The 18,574-nt window shown below is 38.2% G+C and overlaps 1 protein-coding gene across 1 annotated transcript in view; it reads left to right on the top strand.

Moving 5' to 3' along the window:
• Positions 1-1,051: 1,051 nt before the first annotated feature.
• HCN1 (hyperpolarization activated cyclic nucleotide gated potassium channel 1) overlaps positions 1,052-18,574 on the top strand; it is a gene marked incomplete at its 5' end in the record, with an annotated part of 43,703 nt that continues 26,180 nt past the window's right edge. Inside the window, one exon of the mRNA XM_035889486.1 lies at positions 1,052-1,198. Within this exon, the coding sequence (XP_035745379.1) occupies positions 1,052-1,198 (147 nt within the window). The remainder of the gene's footprint in view (positions 1,199-18,574) is intronic.

Here is an 18,574-nt window from a genome sequence, read left to right as displayed (position 1 = left end):
AGAAAATGAAGAAAAAATAGATTAAGACTCTTTACATAAGTAAACCAAGTTTCTGCCAAGTTTTAACTCACCTATAAGCTTGGGAGGGGTTCTATCCTTCTGTGTCTCAGTGCCTAGTCCTCTTCAACTGAAACAAGGATGGAGGGTCTGAGGGGCAAAAGTCGTGGTCAGGCAGTACTTGTCCAATTACGGTTTAGGTAACTTCTCCATTTTGTGGGTCTCAGGTGTATCATGCAGTTTAATGCAGTACAGGTCTGAGTATGATAGTTTGGGACTTTCTTTTCTGAAAATTATGCTATCCAAAAAGTCTTCTGAAGAAGGGAAGCAAACAAAGCAGAAGACAGGACAGAGGACTAGTAGAAACAAGGGGGCCAAATGCACAAGGTAAATGAAGCGAGGTCCTCTGAATCTCCTGAGTCGTGACATCTCTCTCTTCCCCCACTTCCTATTTCCTGAAGCCATGCCTATTCTTCCTGTTCACTTCTCTCTTCTCTTCATTCCTACTGAGGAATGCTTTCTACTTCATTATCTCCACAGATTTTAACTTTGTTCTTCAGTCACTTTGTAAGCATACACAACATCAATATGTTGCATATTAATACAGCTTAGCCAGTTTCTGAAATTTCACACCTTAAACTCTCTCTGAATGCAGCACTAGAGGCGTAGATGCACACTGTCTACGGTTTCCCTCTCTGCTGCATGGAATGAGCTGAAAATGGTGTTGGTGTACTTTCACAACTTCTGTACAGCTGGGAATTTAGGGACACACATGACAAGGTGAGGGTTTGGCTTCTGAAACTTATAAATTAATGTGGTTATTAGCATTGCCAGTAAAGGCAGTTTCTGTAATTTATAGTTGTGCTGTCACGTAAGTAATACTAAATTAACTAATATTTGTGTGAGGGTTCTCTGACATATGAATAAAATGTTACCTTTATAAAACACGTAAAACTCTAGTGGATACATGAATGAATTATCATTTTGTAGGTGCCTTTAGATAGTAAAAAGGTAGCAGGTTTTTTTCTGATTCTTCTTTTTGTTGTCCTGACAGTACAAACAAGTGGAACAGTACATGTCATTCCACAAGTTACCTGCTGAAATGCGCCAGAAGATCCATGATTACTATGAGCACCGCTACCAAGGCAAGATCTTTGATGAAGAAAATATTTTGAATGAGCTCAATGATCCCCTCAGGGAGGTAAGATTAAAGTATTTGAGTATTTATTCATGGTACAGAAAACTTTCATGTCTCTGCTGTTTCTGTGTTGAAATGATCTTTCTGATTCTAGTCTGTAACATTTAATGTAATTTTGCCTAATGAATGGCCAGGAGAATAAATTTTATATTAGATCAACACAAAGAAATAAGCATATTTACACTCTGTTCTGAACCAGGGTGTCATAGTCACTGCTACACAAGGATGACAAAGGGTAAAATCCCATCCTTAACTGTTGAGAGGAACTCATGATTCTCTGCCATTCTTTAAAACAGAGAGGGGCTGGGCTGGAATGGTACTGGGTGAAAGTTTTTTTCTGCTCTCCCTACATGCTAACCATGCATCTGTGCAGGTGAAACTACTGAAAGCCACCAGGGAAGGGAGAGCTGCTTTGTTTCATTCTGTGAAGTAGCATCCTTGGTTAATATGGTCCTTACTTGAGATGAGGAAGCTGGAATATGATATACAAGCCATGAAAAAAATCTAATTTGTTGAAACCCTAATCTGTATTCCAGTTTGGGGGGTTTTATAGTGTTCTATTCTGTTCTGTTATGTTATGTTACATTACATTATGTTGTATGTGGAAGCAGCTGGAATTTTCGTTGGCAAGGTGCTTGTGTGGGAGGAAGGCAGTGTTCACCTTGCTGTAACCAAGGTAGCTGCTTAATGGGAATATAAATCTGACTGTCTTCTCTTGGGTGGTGCTCATGGCTGACCTATTCAAGGATGCTTGTGTTGTCAGTTGACTGATACCCTGTACCGAAAGGAGGAAAAAAAAAAAAAAAAAAAAAAAAAAAAAGCAGGAGAAGAATGAAGTTGAGAAATTCAGAGAGAAGAAAGCAGAAACAAAGAAAAGAGGAAAAAAAAAACAAGGAAAGGGGAGAATAAAGAAGGAACAGCCTGATAACGTGATGCAGCCTGTGTAATTTTCAGTGATACCAAGTAACGCTTTTTAGTATTCTCTGCCATGGGAAGAGTGGTGCTGAATATATGCCTGTGTGTGTCTATGTGTATGTATATATATGTAATATATATTAAAAACGTATATATAACACCCAACAGAGAGGACAGGATGACATCTGTAGTTTTGGAAAGATATGTGAAGGTTGGGGGTTTTTTGTAACAAGTTTTGTGGCATAAGAAGAGCATAGGTCTGTGATGGATTGTCTGTACCATTGAATCCTGCTCTTTTTTGTGAAAGGAAAACATGTCATACAATCCATGGACAAAATCAATCAAGTTCCATATTAAAAATAGTTATAAGAAACAATCCCTTTCCTGTGCATGGGCTCCCTCCTTACAAACTGCCAACTGGGAAATGGTGAACGCTGCCCAAAACTGCCGGGTCATTACTAGATAGTTCAAGTCAAAATCAGGCCAAACCACATTTGTTCTAAAAATTTAACAGTACAGATGACTGAATTCCAGTGCCTGGGCTCATTTAATTCCCTAACATAGAGGTAGCTTGAGTCCTTTCATTATACTGTGAATTTGTAAGTGTTCTGGAGGGCAGGTGGAGGGCTCTGACTTCTGCACTGCCTCTGCCAGTCTACCCTGTGGCTCCCCTCGGTAGCTTTTGAAATGTCAAGAAGAGAATGTACTATAAAAATCTCTCAGGTAGGACAGGAAAAGTGTAGGAATTATCCCTAGAGTACAGTGACAGTCAAAACATGAATCCTGGCCAGTATGGAGCCTTTGTTTTGTTAAAAGAAGAGAAGCATGTACAGATGCATCAGTCACTGACATCAGAAACAGTTTCATCTATTTCCACTTTTAAGGAAAGCATTTCTCCATAAATGAAGTCTAATACCCTTCCATTGCAAAGTATTCTTTTACTAACAGCAGTTTGCAGTTATGGCACTCTAATTACCTGTCTTTTCCTCCTTTCCTTCCTCCTTCTTATTTCCTTGCATCCTCCCTCCCCCACCTAGTCCTGTCCCCTTTCCTACCTTTTTTCTTATTGCTTAAGAGCAGCAAGGGAAATTTGGTCAAGCGTAAAAAACAAAAAGCACTTCTGGGGAGAGATCAAGCATGGAAAATTTCAAAAATTAATGAGCCACTAAAAACATGGAGTAAGAATAGAATTTCACAGAAGGAGTGGCTTCTGGTTTTGCTGTGATCATGCTGTACTTAGCATGTCTTCTTTGTTCTCTGTATTATATAAGAAAAATGTATTTACTCAGCTACAACCAGGTTGCACACTGCCCCAATGACAACACAGTAGTTGTTCCAGAAACAGATTTAAAAAAAAAAAAAAAAAAAAAAAAAAGAAGTAACAACTGGACAGTGGCAATGCCAGAACAGGTTTCCTAACGAATATGTTCAAATTCTGGCAGCAGCTCCTGCACTGTGCTCTGGAAACACCACATGGGTGTTTGCTTAGATGAGCAGTTTCAAATTCTGTTTTAGCTACCACTTCAGTATGTGCAATTTGGTAGTGCAGGTAATAGCTCTTTGATGTTACTAAGGGATAATAAATTATAGCCTTTTAAAGGCAGAACACAATTGTTCCCATATTGGATGGGATATACTGTCTTTCGTGCCAATAACTGCACAAGACTGTAATGTCCAGGTGATAGCACAGATATCCTAGCTGAATCATTCAAGAATAGATATTTACTGCATTTCTTAAGTTTTTAATGAATCCTGCATTTTATTATACTTTGAGTTTAGCATAAGGTCAGAATTAAACATTCAGAGTCTCCACAGGGCATACTTAGCTTGATGAAAGTAGCTTCTGATGAAGACATTCAACTGAAACCATTATTTCCTCATTTACAGGAAGCAGAACAAAAGAAACCACACAAACTACATAATTATAGCATGAATGTGATCAAATGTTATAAAGAAAGTTGCAGTGTTTTCAGTTCTTGTTCTCAGCCATTCAAGTTTACTGTATGGGCTGAAATTTTTCACAGCTAGGCTCTGTTTTAAGAGTGATAACCTTTTTTTGGTCCATATTTTAGAATTTTGGCTCACTTTTTTAGCAGCAAAGTAGTTATGCATGACATAAATATGATAAATCAACCATTAAAAATAGCTAAAGGACATAGAATTATCAGCAAAAACCTGGTGTAAGATTAATTCTTACAGATAAATACTACTAATAAAGCTCTATATGCTTACAGTAGAGGTAAAACTTTTTTGGTAAAAGAGGATGGATGTTCATTTTACTAGGCTTCTGAAAATTATGTATGGAACATTCATAGTAGATTGGATGATTAAAATAATGAAAAGCTAAGACAAGCTTTGATGCATATGTGTGAGTGGTTAACTTTGTTGTGTATCAGAAATAGTCATGTTTATTGTGGAGAATTAACTAGGGCTTCATAAAAAAGGGAAAATAAGAATCCTGAACATTTTTAAATTTTACAAGGCTCTCTCTAGGTGCTTCATAGCTGAGTAAAGCAACTGGTAGCTGACCTTTATTAGTCAGGATAAGCTTGTATTAGTAACTAGATTCCCTTCAATGAGTGGGAACTAAAAAGTAGACAATTACTAGAAAATGGGACTTAAAAACTTTATATGCTCCCCAGTTAAGTTAGTTGCACAATTTGGGTGTATTAGTCCCATGGTAATGTAGTTAATTGGATATCCTCAGCTCTACACACTGAAACTGAATTAACTATGTGTTGCCATACGTGGTGTGCTACTACCTGCTCGTAAGGAAAGGTGCTCTGTGATGAAAGTAAAGAATTAAAGGTTTCTTTTCATTCAATTCAGAAATTTTACTCTTACTGAAAAGTGTATCCTCTTTTTCACAGTTAGACTTTGACAATAACTGGCCAGCCTTCTTGAGAATCAGATAGCCAGGAGACTCCTGGAAGTTACAATTTCAGTACAGGTGGAAGATTTTAAATGGCTTCTTCTGGGCCATGCAGGGTTGGATTTACCAAACCTATCTACAGCTCCTCAGAAGTTCTGCAACAAGCCTGAGCTAAGCATCAGGCTCTCTCTGCACATACCATTCCCCCCTGCGCCTCTCACTGTAAAGAAAAACTAGCTGACTAGCTTAGAAAAAAGGCTGCACCTTCAAACAGCACTTGACATGTGAAATAAATTCTACCTTTAATGGCATTTGCAATTAACTATCTCCCTCCCTCATTTCTAGAGGTAGTAATTACTAATTGGTAGCAATTAGCATGTTTCTTTTGTATAAATATAATCTCTGGTTCTTCAGCAGACAGAGATACTTGTGAAGTTTTCTAAAGTTCACATTTTTAACTCTGAGTTCTTGCCACCCATATGCTTGAACATCATTTGGCATCAGAAGGCTCTAGGCCCAAAAGTGGTCTTTGTAACTGACATGACATAAAATGGATGAGGGTACAGACAACAAGAAAAAAAAAAAAGAAAAAAAAAAAAAAAAAAAAAAAAAAAAGAAAAAAAAAAAAAAACAGAAACAAATAATCTCACATCTAAGAGAAATCTATTCTGAAAGGACACTTGAATTACAAAAGTTTAAAGACATATACGTAAGCAGTTTCATCTAAGAAGAGAGTGTAAGGAATGTCAAGGTGGCTCAGCTCTGGTGTTTGTCAAAGCCACCAACCTTGCCAGCAGTGGCTGTAGGTGGATGCCCACAGAAGAATGAGAACAGGGCAGGTATGTTATTTCCCTTAATGATTCCTAGACTCCCAGACTCCCAATATTTTCAGTTCAAGGGATTCTCTGAGACTGTGTCTACTGAGAGATATGTATCTAAGAGATAGATATTTCTTCCAACTGCTTGTTTACACTTCTCTTGAATGCACATACTCTCTCTGCAGACCTGTACCCTGCTCTATGAGAAACCACCTCCTAGTTTTGGGATTGAACCTGGCTTCTACTGTTTTTTTTGGTTTTGATGGACGTTAATTCTTGTAGCAAAAGTGATAGCACATTCAATTCCTACCAACCCTTCGTATGCCAGTTATGATTTTGTAGACTCTTATGATAACATCTGTAAACTATTTTTTTGATGGTAGAGAGACCTATTCTACTTAATTCTTTCTTGCATGGAAGCCAGCTCACCCCAATGATCATCCTTCTTGCCTTTCTCGAAACTTTTTCCCAGCTCTGCTAGAGCCTTTTAGAGATGAGAGCACCAGATCTGCTGCCAGCATACTGATGCTATAATAATATGTATAATTCCTTTCCTAATAATTCCTAAAATTAATTTGCTTCTTAAATCACTGCCAACCATTGAGTTTACTTTTTTAAAATTGTAACTGTAAGAGCTAAGTCCTAAATGGTAATGGATACATTATTTTATGTATTTGTCTAGGTGTATCACTTAACATTGCTCTCCATCAGTAACTTCCAATCAGCCCATAAGAAGCTGCTTTTAGTTTCTTTTTAATGAGCTTCTTCATCTTTACACGGTGCTGTTTCTGAAATTGAGCAGAACTGTGTGAAGTTCTTGGCCTTTGTTCTTCCCACAGGGATAGTGAACGTAAGTACATTATGGTACCTATTACAACCTAATGAGTCAGGTGTAAGATTCTGAAAAAGATCATGCACAGTGCTTAGTGTTGCATTGAGGGTGGCATTTTGTGACAGTTCTTGTCAGGGAGGTACTCTCACAACAAAATAATAGAAAGCTTCCATTACTGGATCTATAATTGATAATAGTAATTCTATCTACGTGAAAACGGGACTAAAAATAGATCAGCTTGGTACATGTAGACAGATTGAGTTTATTTTTAGAGAAAGTATTTGGCCTTTCAAAATAAATTTTAAAATTATCAGTTTAGTCACTTCACTATTTTTTCCCAGTTGTTAACCTTCTCCTTTTCCCCATTAAAACTTACTTCCGTTTGCAATATCTTTCCTTCTATTTAATATTTATCTTTAGAGATCACAAAACATTATATTTTCATTTAGGCTATATTATAATCCTGGGCACAAAGGCTGAAACATCTCTAAGGTTAATAGTATGAGGCCAAAATTTGGTGTAATTAGACCATAGTATGCTTCGATTCTTTTTAGTAGTGTAGTCATTATGTTTTTTAGATACAGGCCATCAAACATAAAAATAATGGTAGAAAATCAAATGAGTTTATTAAAAAAACAATAAAGTATCAGAATCAATATTAAATTATTTGAGGTTCCATATATTTTGCCTCCATAACAAATTTGGTCCATAAATTTAGCTCATAAGGGACAGAGAAGTAATTCTTTCATGATAATCCACTGTACTTTTATGCATTTTTATATGCAGTGCACCTTGGTATGAAGCTTAAAGAGGAGATCTAGGAAAAATGCACCAGAATTATAGATGTAATGATACTTGAACTCATTTAAATATCTCTTTGTATAGCTATATGGAGAGAGTGAATACCTTTTTATGTAGTGCATTAAAATTTTTTTTCACATAGACACAGATAAAATATAACTTTAGTTCATACTCTGGAGTCTTGAAGTCGTGAATGAATTATGCGGCATGTCAGTCTTGCAGAATAAATGCTGGTATAGCACAGCATTATTTATTTGACAAATGCTGAGAAAGAAAGTCTTGCTATTTCTCAAAGATCTGTGAAAGGTATGCCTAAATAATCGTCTAAGTATACAAGGCTTAAGCAAAGCCCAGAAAACCTCTTAGAAAGGACTATAATTAAGTTTTTAAAATTAAAAATAGTAACGAATGGGCGATTTTAATGTTGGAAATGAGCAGACAATCACCAGGTGATTGGATTATTGTGTTTTAAAATGCTTTGCCCCAGCAGGTGTGGCACAGTAACAAACGTGTGTGCACGCTCAAATCTGTTTCCCAGGGTCCTAAGACAATGTAGTTTGATTTCCCGAACTGTGAGGAGTGTGCTTGCTCCTCAATGTACGCACATACACGAGTGTACATGCTGCAGTTGAGACATAGCTTTTGGGTTGTCAACCACTTTCATTGCTGCTATACATATTCAAGAAACTTTGATTACAGTCCCTTTGGTGTTCGATGTGCTTTGTTAGCAAATCCATCCTGAGCTGATACATGCTCTGGCAAGTCCAAGAACTATCTGCTTCCAATAATACAGATAACAATACCCCAGCAGTTCTCAGTAATTATGATTTTGGAACAGTCTTGTTACTGCACCTATGAGATTCCTTTGTCATAACTGTTCATCAAATATTTCAGATATGACAGTTCTTTCATGAGCTATTCAAATGTACCAATCCAAATCAAATCCCCAAATCTTAGTGCAATAGTTGCCTTTCATAGAATGGTAAGTTATTTGAGAAACATAGCAGACTATTTAGATGCAAAGTAAATGCTATGAGAGATGTCAAATCCCATTATAGAAGAATAAATCCAGTCTGTGCTTGCTCCTGTCTGAACTGCTGTTCGGGCATCTGAAGAGCAGAACAGAAAGGTTTTCATGGGCACCAGGTCTGGTGCATTGATGGAACAGCAGCTACTGCAACAGGAGTGCTGTCCCACAGAGGAGAATTTCACACCATTACCTTATTCAGTCCAAGATCGTGCTTCCTAGTGCCTGTCATGCCTCACTTTTTTATGCAGCAAAGGATTGTTCAGCTAGCTGATACCCAGGTAGTGCTAGGGGCAGTGGATCGAAAGAGTCAAACATTTTTATTTTCTTCATGCAGCTTCTGCTGAAAGCCAGGAAAGGTTACTACATATTAGCCAGTGCTTACTTGCCACAGCATGTTTGTTCCTATTAGGTCTGAATACACTATTGCAATTATAGATGGCATTGCTGATTTTTAGGAGGTTAAAAATAATAACAGCGTACTTCAGGTGGCTTCTGAGTTAGCTCTCCCTATGTAAACACAATATTTTAACGTTGTGCGTGCTTTGGCTTGGCTAGTGCCCTCTTTAGTAGGATCTGGAAGCTTTTGGTTTATTTAGCTAAAACCTAATGATCTTTTGCCGTAATCCCCAAATTGTGAATTGTGACTATGAGTCTTTCATGTTAAAACAGCAGATGTTAGGACATGTTCCTCTGAACCCTTTAAAGAAGAATTCAAAATAAATGGAAAATAAAGAAATGAAAATTCTTGACGCAGGTTTGGAAACTACACAGTCTGTTTTAATTCAAAATGAGGAGATGCAGGAACTGGCTACAGGAAAGCAATCTAGTACCTGCCAGGGTTCTCCATTTTCACAGAATCACACAGAATCACAGAATGGCAGGGATTGGAAGGGACCTCGGAAAGCAGGTTCCCCCAGGACATCGTCCAGGCAGGCTTTGAATATCTCCAGAGAAGGAGACTCCCCAATGGGCAGCCTTTTCCAGTGCTCTGTCACCCTCCGAGTAAAGAAGTTCTTCCTCAGATTCAACTGAAACCTCTTATGTTTCAGTCTGTGCCCATTGCCCCTTGTTCTGTCGCTGGGCACCACTGAGAAGAGTCTGGCTCTGTCCTCGTGACACCCACCCTTAAGATATTTGTATGTGTTGATGGGATCCCCTCTCAGTCTTCTCTTCTTCAGGCTAAACAAGCCCAACTGTCTCAGCCTTTCCTCACAGGGGAGGTGTTCCAGTCCCCTTATCATCTTTGTTGTCCTTTGTTGCCGGTTGTGTTATTAAATTGGAAACACTTTGAGATACACCAGTGATAAACTCTGCATTCCTACTAGTTTTATTTTCTTCTGTTTCCCGAAAATTCTCATGTGTAAGCATAAACCCTGGTAGAGAAAAGAACTCATTTGTGTGGGAGAAAGCACCTATTCAAATAACAGCACTCATCATCCTAATTATTCTCCTCTGAACTCTCTCAATGAGTTCCTCATTTTTCTTGAAGTGGGGAGCCCAGAACTGGACACAGTACTCCAGGTGGGGTCTCACCAGGGCAGAGTAGAGGGGGAGGAGAACCTCCCTCGACCTGCTGGCCACACTCCTCTTAATGCACCCCAGGATACCATTGGCCTTCTTGGCAACAAGGGCACATTGCTGGCTCATGGTCAGCTTGTCATCCACCAGGACTCCCAGGTCCCTCTCGTCAGAGCTGCTTTCCAGCAGGTCAGCCCCCAGCCTGTACTGGTGCATGGGGTTCGACCTCCCCAGGTGCAGCACTCGGCACTTGCCCTTGTTGAACTTCATCAGGTTCCTCTCCGCCCAGCTCTCCAGTCTGTCCAGGTCCCGCTGAATGGCAGCACAGCCTTCCAGTGTGTCAGCTCCTCCTCCCAGTTTTATGTCATCGGTGAACTTGCTGATGTTACACTCTGTCCCCTCATCCATTTTCCCCTCATGGGCTTCTGCATTAAAAAGTCATGGCACTCGCATAAACGAAGTGTGGTAAGGGGAAGAAGGGAAGCAGAAGGCAGGATGCAGCCCTGATCCCAGTAGAAAAATGGTGCAGACAAGACAGGTCTGCACAGTATGGATGTGCCCACATCCCTTTCCTGTAAATCTCATCCTTGGAGGTGGAGAGAAGGAACATCTTTGCTTTCAGTTTTCACTGTGGAATTTAAATTCTGGCTAAAGTCTTTTGAAGCATATTTGGAACCAGTAAAAGTGCTTTGGGGGTCATGTGATACAAAAGTTTCTGTGTTGAGTGGGTACCTTTTAAACGTGCCAGTGGCCGTGAAATAATGATCACAAATAAAGATCAGCATTGTGACTCACCACCAGCAAGAGGAGATAAATATGCCATGAACTGTGTGATGCAGAAGCAAATGCATGTGCCTATTTTTATGCACTCAGTTGCACATTATGATTACGGTAGTAACAGCATAGAGAAGACTACACGGCATTTCCCATGCCTTTTAAAAGCATGTGATCTCAAAGGCAAAGACAAGGAGAACAGAAAACAACAGAGCACAAAGTCTGTTCTGAATGGATATTTATGAACTTAATTTCCAACTGGTACACTGGTGATTTAATAAGGTAAATCTTGTTAAAGCTGTGGGAGATATCCAAGTTAAAATCTGCACATCATGACAATGCTAGATCACTGTTTTGCTTTCTCCTAGTGCCACTTGAACAAAAAATTTGTACATTATTTTGAAACCTGCACAAAACTCTGTCTAATCTGTAGTTTTGGACTGTTGCTGTTACCTAGCGAACACAATAAGCAAATACTTACAATCTTTTCTCCAAAAACTGTCTTGCAGGTAAGCCAAAGGTGAAATACCAATTTTTTTCCTAAAGTCTTAGAACCTGAAAAATCAGGGGTCTCCTCCTCAGTTGCAAAATAATCTTTTAAAAATGTAATCTCCTTTGATAAAGAGTCTATATACAAGAGATTAAATGGAAATGCAAATTGCAAAAAAAAATTTGAAATTACTTATAAATGGACAGATAATGAAATCTAGTGTAGATACGGATGCACGTGTTGAATTACACTTGTTTAATTCAAAGGTAAGTGTCTAACACTGAAGGAACTTAGCATCTGATATTTTTAGTGATTAACTAGAGTCTTCCTCCCCTTGGTGCTAAACCACTGTGATACAAGATCTTTAGAGATGAGTGGAGTTAAAAGGTGGTGCAAAATGTGGAGTCTGACACTGAGTAGAGCTACAGACTTCCCAGTAGCTCCTGGGCTGAGTTCAAGGCAATGGTTTTCATCTGTTGTCTCTGCCTCTTTCATGATACCTTCACACAGTCCTGCTCAGTGGTAGCACTGGCTCCTAAGCCAGCCTCGGTAGGAGTAGCGTACTGACTGGCAAGGACTTCCCCTAAGAGGATTTTTATCTCCCAGCTTGTTCTGTGGAGTCTGCGTTTGTTAATTTTCTTCTGAATAAATCCATTTTTCTTTTTCATTATTTGCGAAAAGCAAGAACTCTGTGGTTGGTTGAGAGGATTCTAATGGGGTGCCCTGAAGCAAATAGTTGCACTTTTTATGAGCTGATCATTGCATGTTTGTGCATTCTGACCAGTATAGTACATTTGGAGCAATGGATGGTGCCTTGCTGGAAGGTTAACTATTCTGTAGAGAAAATAAATACCTGTGTGGTTATACATATTTTAGAGAAAAGCCACATTCTTTGCGATTAACAGTTTTCATTTCAGCCTAGATTGCAGTCATTAGTTAACTGTGCAACTGAAAACTATTTAATATTTATTTCTCTGATCTCAAGAATGTCACATGTATTAAAAAAAAAAAGTTTATTTCATACTGAGGAATTTTTTCTTGTGCTAAATTGAAAATCAGGAAGCAAAGATGGGTCTCTGTCTTAAAAAAGTAAGACAAGAGTAGAACTACTGAGAATCACTTGAAAAATATACCTGATGACAGCATTATGCTGTGGGAGTTGTAACGGATTGTTTGGGAGATACAGTGGCTAGTACAGACATCCACAGCCCCCAAAAGAAAAATCTAGCTACTTGTACCAGTCATTGCCACACATTGTATAAATACTTGTGTATTTATGAAAATATGAGTTTGCATAATCATCCACACTTCACCAAGAGCGGACAGTCTCCCATCAGTAGGGGATGGAAATGCAATAGTTCATGCTTTTTAGCATCTGGCACAAAATAGATTCACTACTGAGAGGAAGAGAAATGCTGTCAATATTATGTGTGGACGGCTTAATATATAACAGACCTTGAGAGGAATTAAGAGGGAATGACATCTGCAGAGAAGCAGAAATGGAGGTGTATGTAGCATTGCTTTGTCATCCTCTAACACCAGATACGTTCTTCATAATATTGATACTTACAGCAATGGGACAAACTTAGAATGTGAGAAAGAGGTTAATACCCTTCCTGAGCCATTATTTAAAGTTCATGGCTGGCCTATTTTTAGGCCACCATGTGAGAAGATGTTAACTGAAAATAGATACAGATCATGTGTCCTTGCAGAATATAGAACATCAGGACATTTCATTTCCAAAGAACATAATTGGGACTGGGAGCAGAATCTTCTTTCCTCTCACCTTTTTGCTTGTAGATTATAACTTCAGTTACACAAGCATACACTCTTAGATGAGTTATATTAACCTCTAAGTATTTAACAAAACTAATTTGAAAAGTAGTTCTAATGGGACGCATTAGTTAAATTTTGGATTTTTTACATTAAAAGTAAAAATATGTACAGTTGTACACATACAGATATGTCCATGTACACATATAAATATATGTGTGGGAAAGCATATATATAAGCATACATATATACACACATACATAGACTTTCAGGCACATACATGCAAACACATGTGTCCAAGATATGTGTGTGAGAAAAATACTATATAAAACTCTGTTAATATCTTTGCATAGTGCTAAGTACATACACTGCATTGTGTACTCCAGTGTGGTCTTTATGTTCCTCACTATTACAGTATATATAGAGAAAGTACACATATTTCTTATGCCACCAGTCTATGTTTATAATATATTACTTTAAAATGAACTGTAATGACAAGGGTTTTAAGGGCTCTCCTATGATATAAAATGAATATGGATAAATTTATTCTTAAAAGTAGAGATTAATATATAGTCTTAATATCATTTGAAAATCTTTCTGAATAAATTATGGGAGCATATTTCATATGGAAATAATCTTCAGCCTACATTTAATTCATTAAGTGAGTAATGTAATTATACTTAAATGCTATTAATGGTTAAATAAATTTAAAACTTTGGGCAAGCAGGTGAACTGAAATTGTTTTGAAAAAGGGTATTTAACCGACGTAGAGAATGTGGCACTGCCCATGCACCTGCATTCTGTGGCTGCTGGGCCTCATGCAGTGATGCTAGTGGCAGGTCCTGAGTCCCCCCTGCTGTTGTCAAGGCCCCTTGCCTTTAGTGCATGTCTAGTCCCAGAAAAGAAAGTGCAAGCACAAATATTTAAGGCCTTAGTGATTGCATGCAGAGAACAAGCACAGCATAACTACAAAATGTAGATGACAGAAGGGTACAGGTATCTCCCCTGGTTTCTTGTTTATTATTTGCATAGCCGCTTCCTCTCCATGCTCCCAGGATCAAAATTTGTCAGGATGTACAAACGCTGAGGATGTCCCATGCGTCCTTGGTCTGTCAGGTCTTGACCGTGATTTGGCTCCTACTTGTAATGTGACTCTTTCTTTGTTACTCGGACATCATGCCATTATTAAATGTGTCTGCCTACTGGATGTTCAGAGTCTGATGCATTACTTTTACTCCAGCTGTTATAACTAATTCACATTGACTAGTCTACTCCTGCCAGTTTGCCTTCTCTTTCCTCCACATGATCTGCTATTGAGGCTGTCACAGTGCCTACTCGCACTCCTCAGAATTTCTTCCACTATTCACACCTCCCGTGCCATTTACGCATCTCTTTCCCCTGCAGCTACCAATATTAGCCAAAGTGGCACTCTTGAGCAAATTCTGTCTTCAGGGCTGTCTGGCTGTCACTCTACTCAGTTATTCCCAGAGACTTCATTTTTACCACCCGATGATATATCTTCTAGAGCTAGTTCTCCATGTCTCACCCTTACAACTGAGCATCAGCCTCAAGTTTCACTGTAAAACTGGGCTCTAGAGTAAGCACTTTCAAGATTTTTCTACTGCACGCTCATGCTCCAGTGCAGCAGCCTGAATGTGGGCAATGAACTGCTTACATTCATGTTGCAAGTTGCTACTCACAGCATAACATCCCTGAGCCCTTGCACCTGATCCCACTCCAGCACCCTTTCAGTAGTTTCCTTCAGAAGGCAAATTAATCTGGTCTCATAACTAGCTTGTCCCAGTTCACACAGCAAAGCAGTGACGAAGTCTGATTCAGAATTAGAAAGGGATTGTGCATCCTCCTTAGCTTTCTTTTTATATTCTTCTGTTATATATAGATGTCTACAACTATCGCTGACAATGTAAATATTCTAGCACATACACACACAGGCATTCACGGTTCTGTCACACAATTGTCAAGAAAATCTTCCCATTGTTTACAAATGCTCGTTTTTGCCAGTTTAAGATGTGGATTATACATCATGTAGCAATGTTTAAATTTTGTGTGTTAGATAAAGTTAGGCATTTGCTGTTTCTCCTCTGTCGTAATATAGAGTAGGCCTTCACTGAATACTTACAAATCAAATTAGATGCAAACAGAAATGTACTTAAAAACTCTAAACATAATTTCAGTGTGGATATTTCAAGCTCAGCTAACTGGGATTTATCCAGTATAATCAGTAAGATTTAATTTAAGCCACTTAATAATTTTATAGAGAAAGGCTTTGAACCAATGGGCTTTTAATTCATAATAAGAAGTAAGTGTTAACCTAGCAATTAACAAGATAACAGTATTTCTGATCCAGAGCTCTTGGAGAGCTTTAAAATAACTCAGTGAACAAATCACCACTGATTTTTGAATAACTGTTTTCCTGGTTGTTGTTGTTGTTACTGTGTTGGCTAAACCGTACACACAGGGTGTAGATAAAGCACATTTTCATGAGACCTACCTCCTTGCTGACTCAGAAGTTTTGGGCATTTGAGTTGCAGTACACAGGGGATGGGAGATGGGAGGAGGGGGCAAAGAGGGACGGATGGGATGGCAGAAGGAATTTCTTGCTTGTTGCAGAGCTCCATGGAAGAATTCCTAGCTTCAATTTCTGATCTTGATCAAACAAGTGCAAATCACAAATAAGTCATCACAGAAATTTTTGTCCAAACCATAGCTTTCTATTTCTTCCAAGGCATGTTTATTTTTTCCTGCCACCTAGTTCTTTGCTTCAATACTTTGTTTTAGCCCCCAGTCAGCCCCCTGCTAGTTTCAAACACAGATTTTTTCCTCCCTGCTTTCATCCACAAGTTATTTTCTTCCTGGCCTTCCCTTTCTTCAGCAAGAGAAGCTGTATTGTTCAGGCATCACATAGTGTTCTGCATTCTGACTGACATATTTTACACAACAAAGCACCCAAATCAATATATTTTACCTAATGAGTCACACAAATGTAACTCAGGCTACCTTTGTGAAACTGCACTGTCTCTTCCTCTTTTTCTTCATGCACAACTACTCTTCCTTGCAATCAGATGAATCAAGCGCTGTCCTGAGAACAGCAGTTTTTCACTTTTCTGAAACTAAACCTTTTTTTTTTTTCTTTTTTTTTTCTGGCAATTGGGTGAAATCTTACTGACTTTGGTGAATATAAGGAGAAGTCTTCATTCAAAAAAGCTATAAGTAGCATTTGAGCTTTTCTTTTTTTGAAAGGCTATAGTAGAAAATAATACTAACTGCCACTCAGATCACATACAAGGTCAATCACAGACTGGTTGACGTTAGCAAGTGGTATCAGTGAAGTTTCAGTACAAATGCAAGTACAAGAATTCAGTACAAATTTCAGTACAAGAATTAATATGGTTTCCAGAATAGTCAGTTTACCAGATAGAGGAGGTGACTGGAAGCTCCAAAACCAGTGGAGAAGCAATGCCAGATGGAAGCTCCAAAACCAGTGGAGAAGCAATGCCACGGTAGATATTAACCTGTAAGCAAGCAGACTAGACAGTTTTGGAATTACTGGTAAAACCAACTTTTTCCTGTTTCTTAATCACTTTTAGAAAAACATGAGGTGTCTTTCATTCATTTGTACAACAAGCATGATGACTAATTCACACCACTCTTCTGTGTACCAACACAAGTTTCTGATATTGGTACCAATAGGATATGGATACCAATAGGATGCTGTAAACTTCACATCTCTTAGGATTCATCTTTCTGCCACAATTTGACAATAGAGGTGTTTAAATCTTTAGTCTCACTGGCATAATAGGGCACCTTCAATATTTAAAATGCCTTACTAAACCAAGATTTCAGTCTTAAGTGCCCCCTGCCCAAGATGTTATTTAGTAAATACTATAGTATTAGCGAGTATAACACACAATTGTACATATACACAAATGGGAATGAAAATATTTGATTACTCAGGGACAGAAAACTGAAATAGTGATTGTTAAATACATTTGCAAATTGCACTTTATTTATCCAGTTAATAAAAAGGAACAGTCTGTACAGCAACTGCTGTACTGTACAGCGTTATTTCCATATTACCTTTTGTAATGAACTGTGAATGTTGTTTTACTGAGAGCATTCAGTAAATTTGTTCAGCAGTATAGTTCAGAAGGGAAAACCTGCAAGAAGTAGAGATTGGTCAACTGGCCCAAACTTTAAGTACTTATCTGGATTATCAGGACTTCTCAGGCTTTTGAAATTAGACTTGCTATCTCATTATTACAGACTGCCTTAAAACATTGCCTGTATCACTGTTCTCTTTTTGATGCTTCTCATCCTTTTCCCAGCTGGAAACCAAACTTAAGAGGCATTGAACATTTCAGAACATTGAAGAAGATGAAAGCTAAATTCCCTTTAAAAATACCCCAGTTAAGGAATGGATGGACAGTTGGATGAATGAAAGGGTGTATAAATAGTGTCTTTTTTCTTTCTTTCCTTCTTTCTTTTGCTCTTTTTTAATCTTCCAAATGTAATTAAAGATCCAGAGAAGAGAAGCATGAAATGCACACATGAAATACTCTCCCTTAAGCTCCATTAAATCAATTAACAAGCTGGGAAAAAGATGGATATCGTTCATCAGACTGGCTTTATTGGAGGTTTGGTTGAACCATATATCCTCAAAAGGATTATCCTGTCTGCATTTGAATTTAATGCAATAATAATTCTGAAGCATAAAAATGCATATAAGGAGTTGAATCAAAAATTCTAATCAAGTAGGGAATGATAGAAAAATATGCAGAAGGCCAACATTTAATCAACGAAGCCAAGAAATACATTAAAAAGATTGCTTTCTCTTAGAAGACAGCAATGTACCTACCATATGCTCTCTTTAAGACTGACTTAACTCAGACTTAAACTGAGTGGAACAGAGTGAGACAAAAAAAAAACCAATGTGATTTAATTCAGTACTGATAGAATCCAAGCAGGGTGTTTTATTCATCATATGGCTGGAAAGCATGTTTATTCCTTCCTTTTGCCTGCCTAAACTTATCTCACAGCTGGCTGGAAAATTTTCTGCATCTGGGCATCCTGTATGCAGGTATGCTGGAGGTCTTGGGGACCTGTGGGCTTTGAAAATGTAAATACACAGGCTTGGCCACTGGTTTTCAAGGCAACTGAGATCATGTGGACTGTTTTTACCTTAGAGATCAGAGTTTTTTCAGGTTTTGTCTGTAGGTCAAACATGTAGGTTACCTCAGATCAGAGCATTCTGGGGGTTTAAAATATATAGCCAAAGGGGCTAGACAGTGAGGTTTTCTAAAACACACACACATGCAATATACAACTATGTTAACAGAATGGCAAAATATTAGAAGTCCTGAAGAAAAAAGACTTGTGTTTCTCAGTGTAGCTGTAGACATAAATGATGGTACCCAAGAGTTACCCTATTTGTAAGTAAAATTTAAGCGGAGTCTCTGTGTTAAAATTGATCAATGTAATTGAAAAATGGAAAATCATGGAAATTCCATTCAAAAAGAAAATATACATAGTTGATAT

This window comes from Egretta garzetta, unplaced genomic scaffold, assembly GCF_000687185.1.
Source record: "Egretta garzetta isolate BGI_Z169 unplaced genomic scaffold, ASM68718v1 scaffold712, whole genome shotgun sequence".
Lineage (NCBI taxonomy): Eukaryota > Metazoa > Chordata > Aves > Pelecaniformes > Ardeidae > Egretta > Egretta garzetta.
This window is presented reverse-complemented; position numbering and strand designations above follow the sequence as displayed.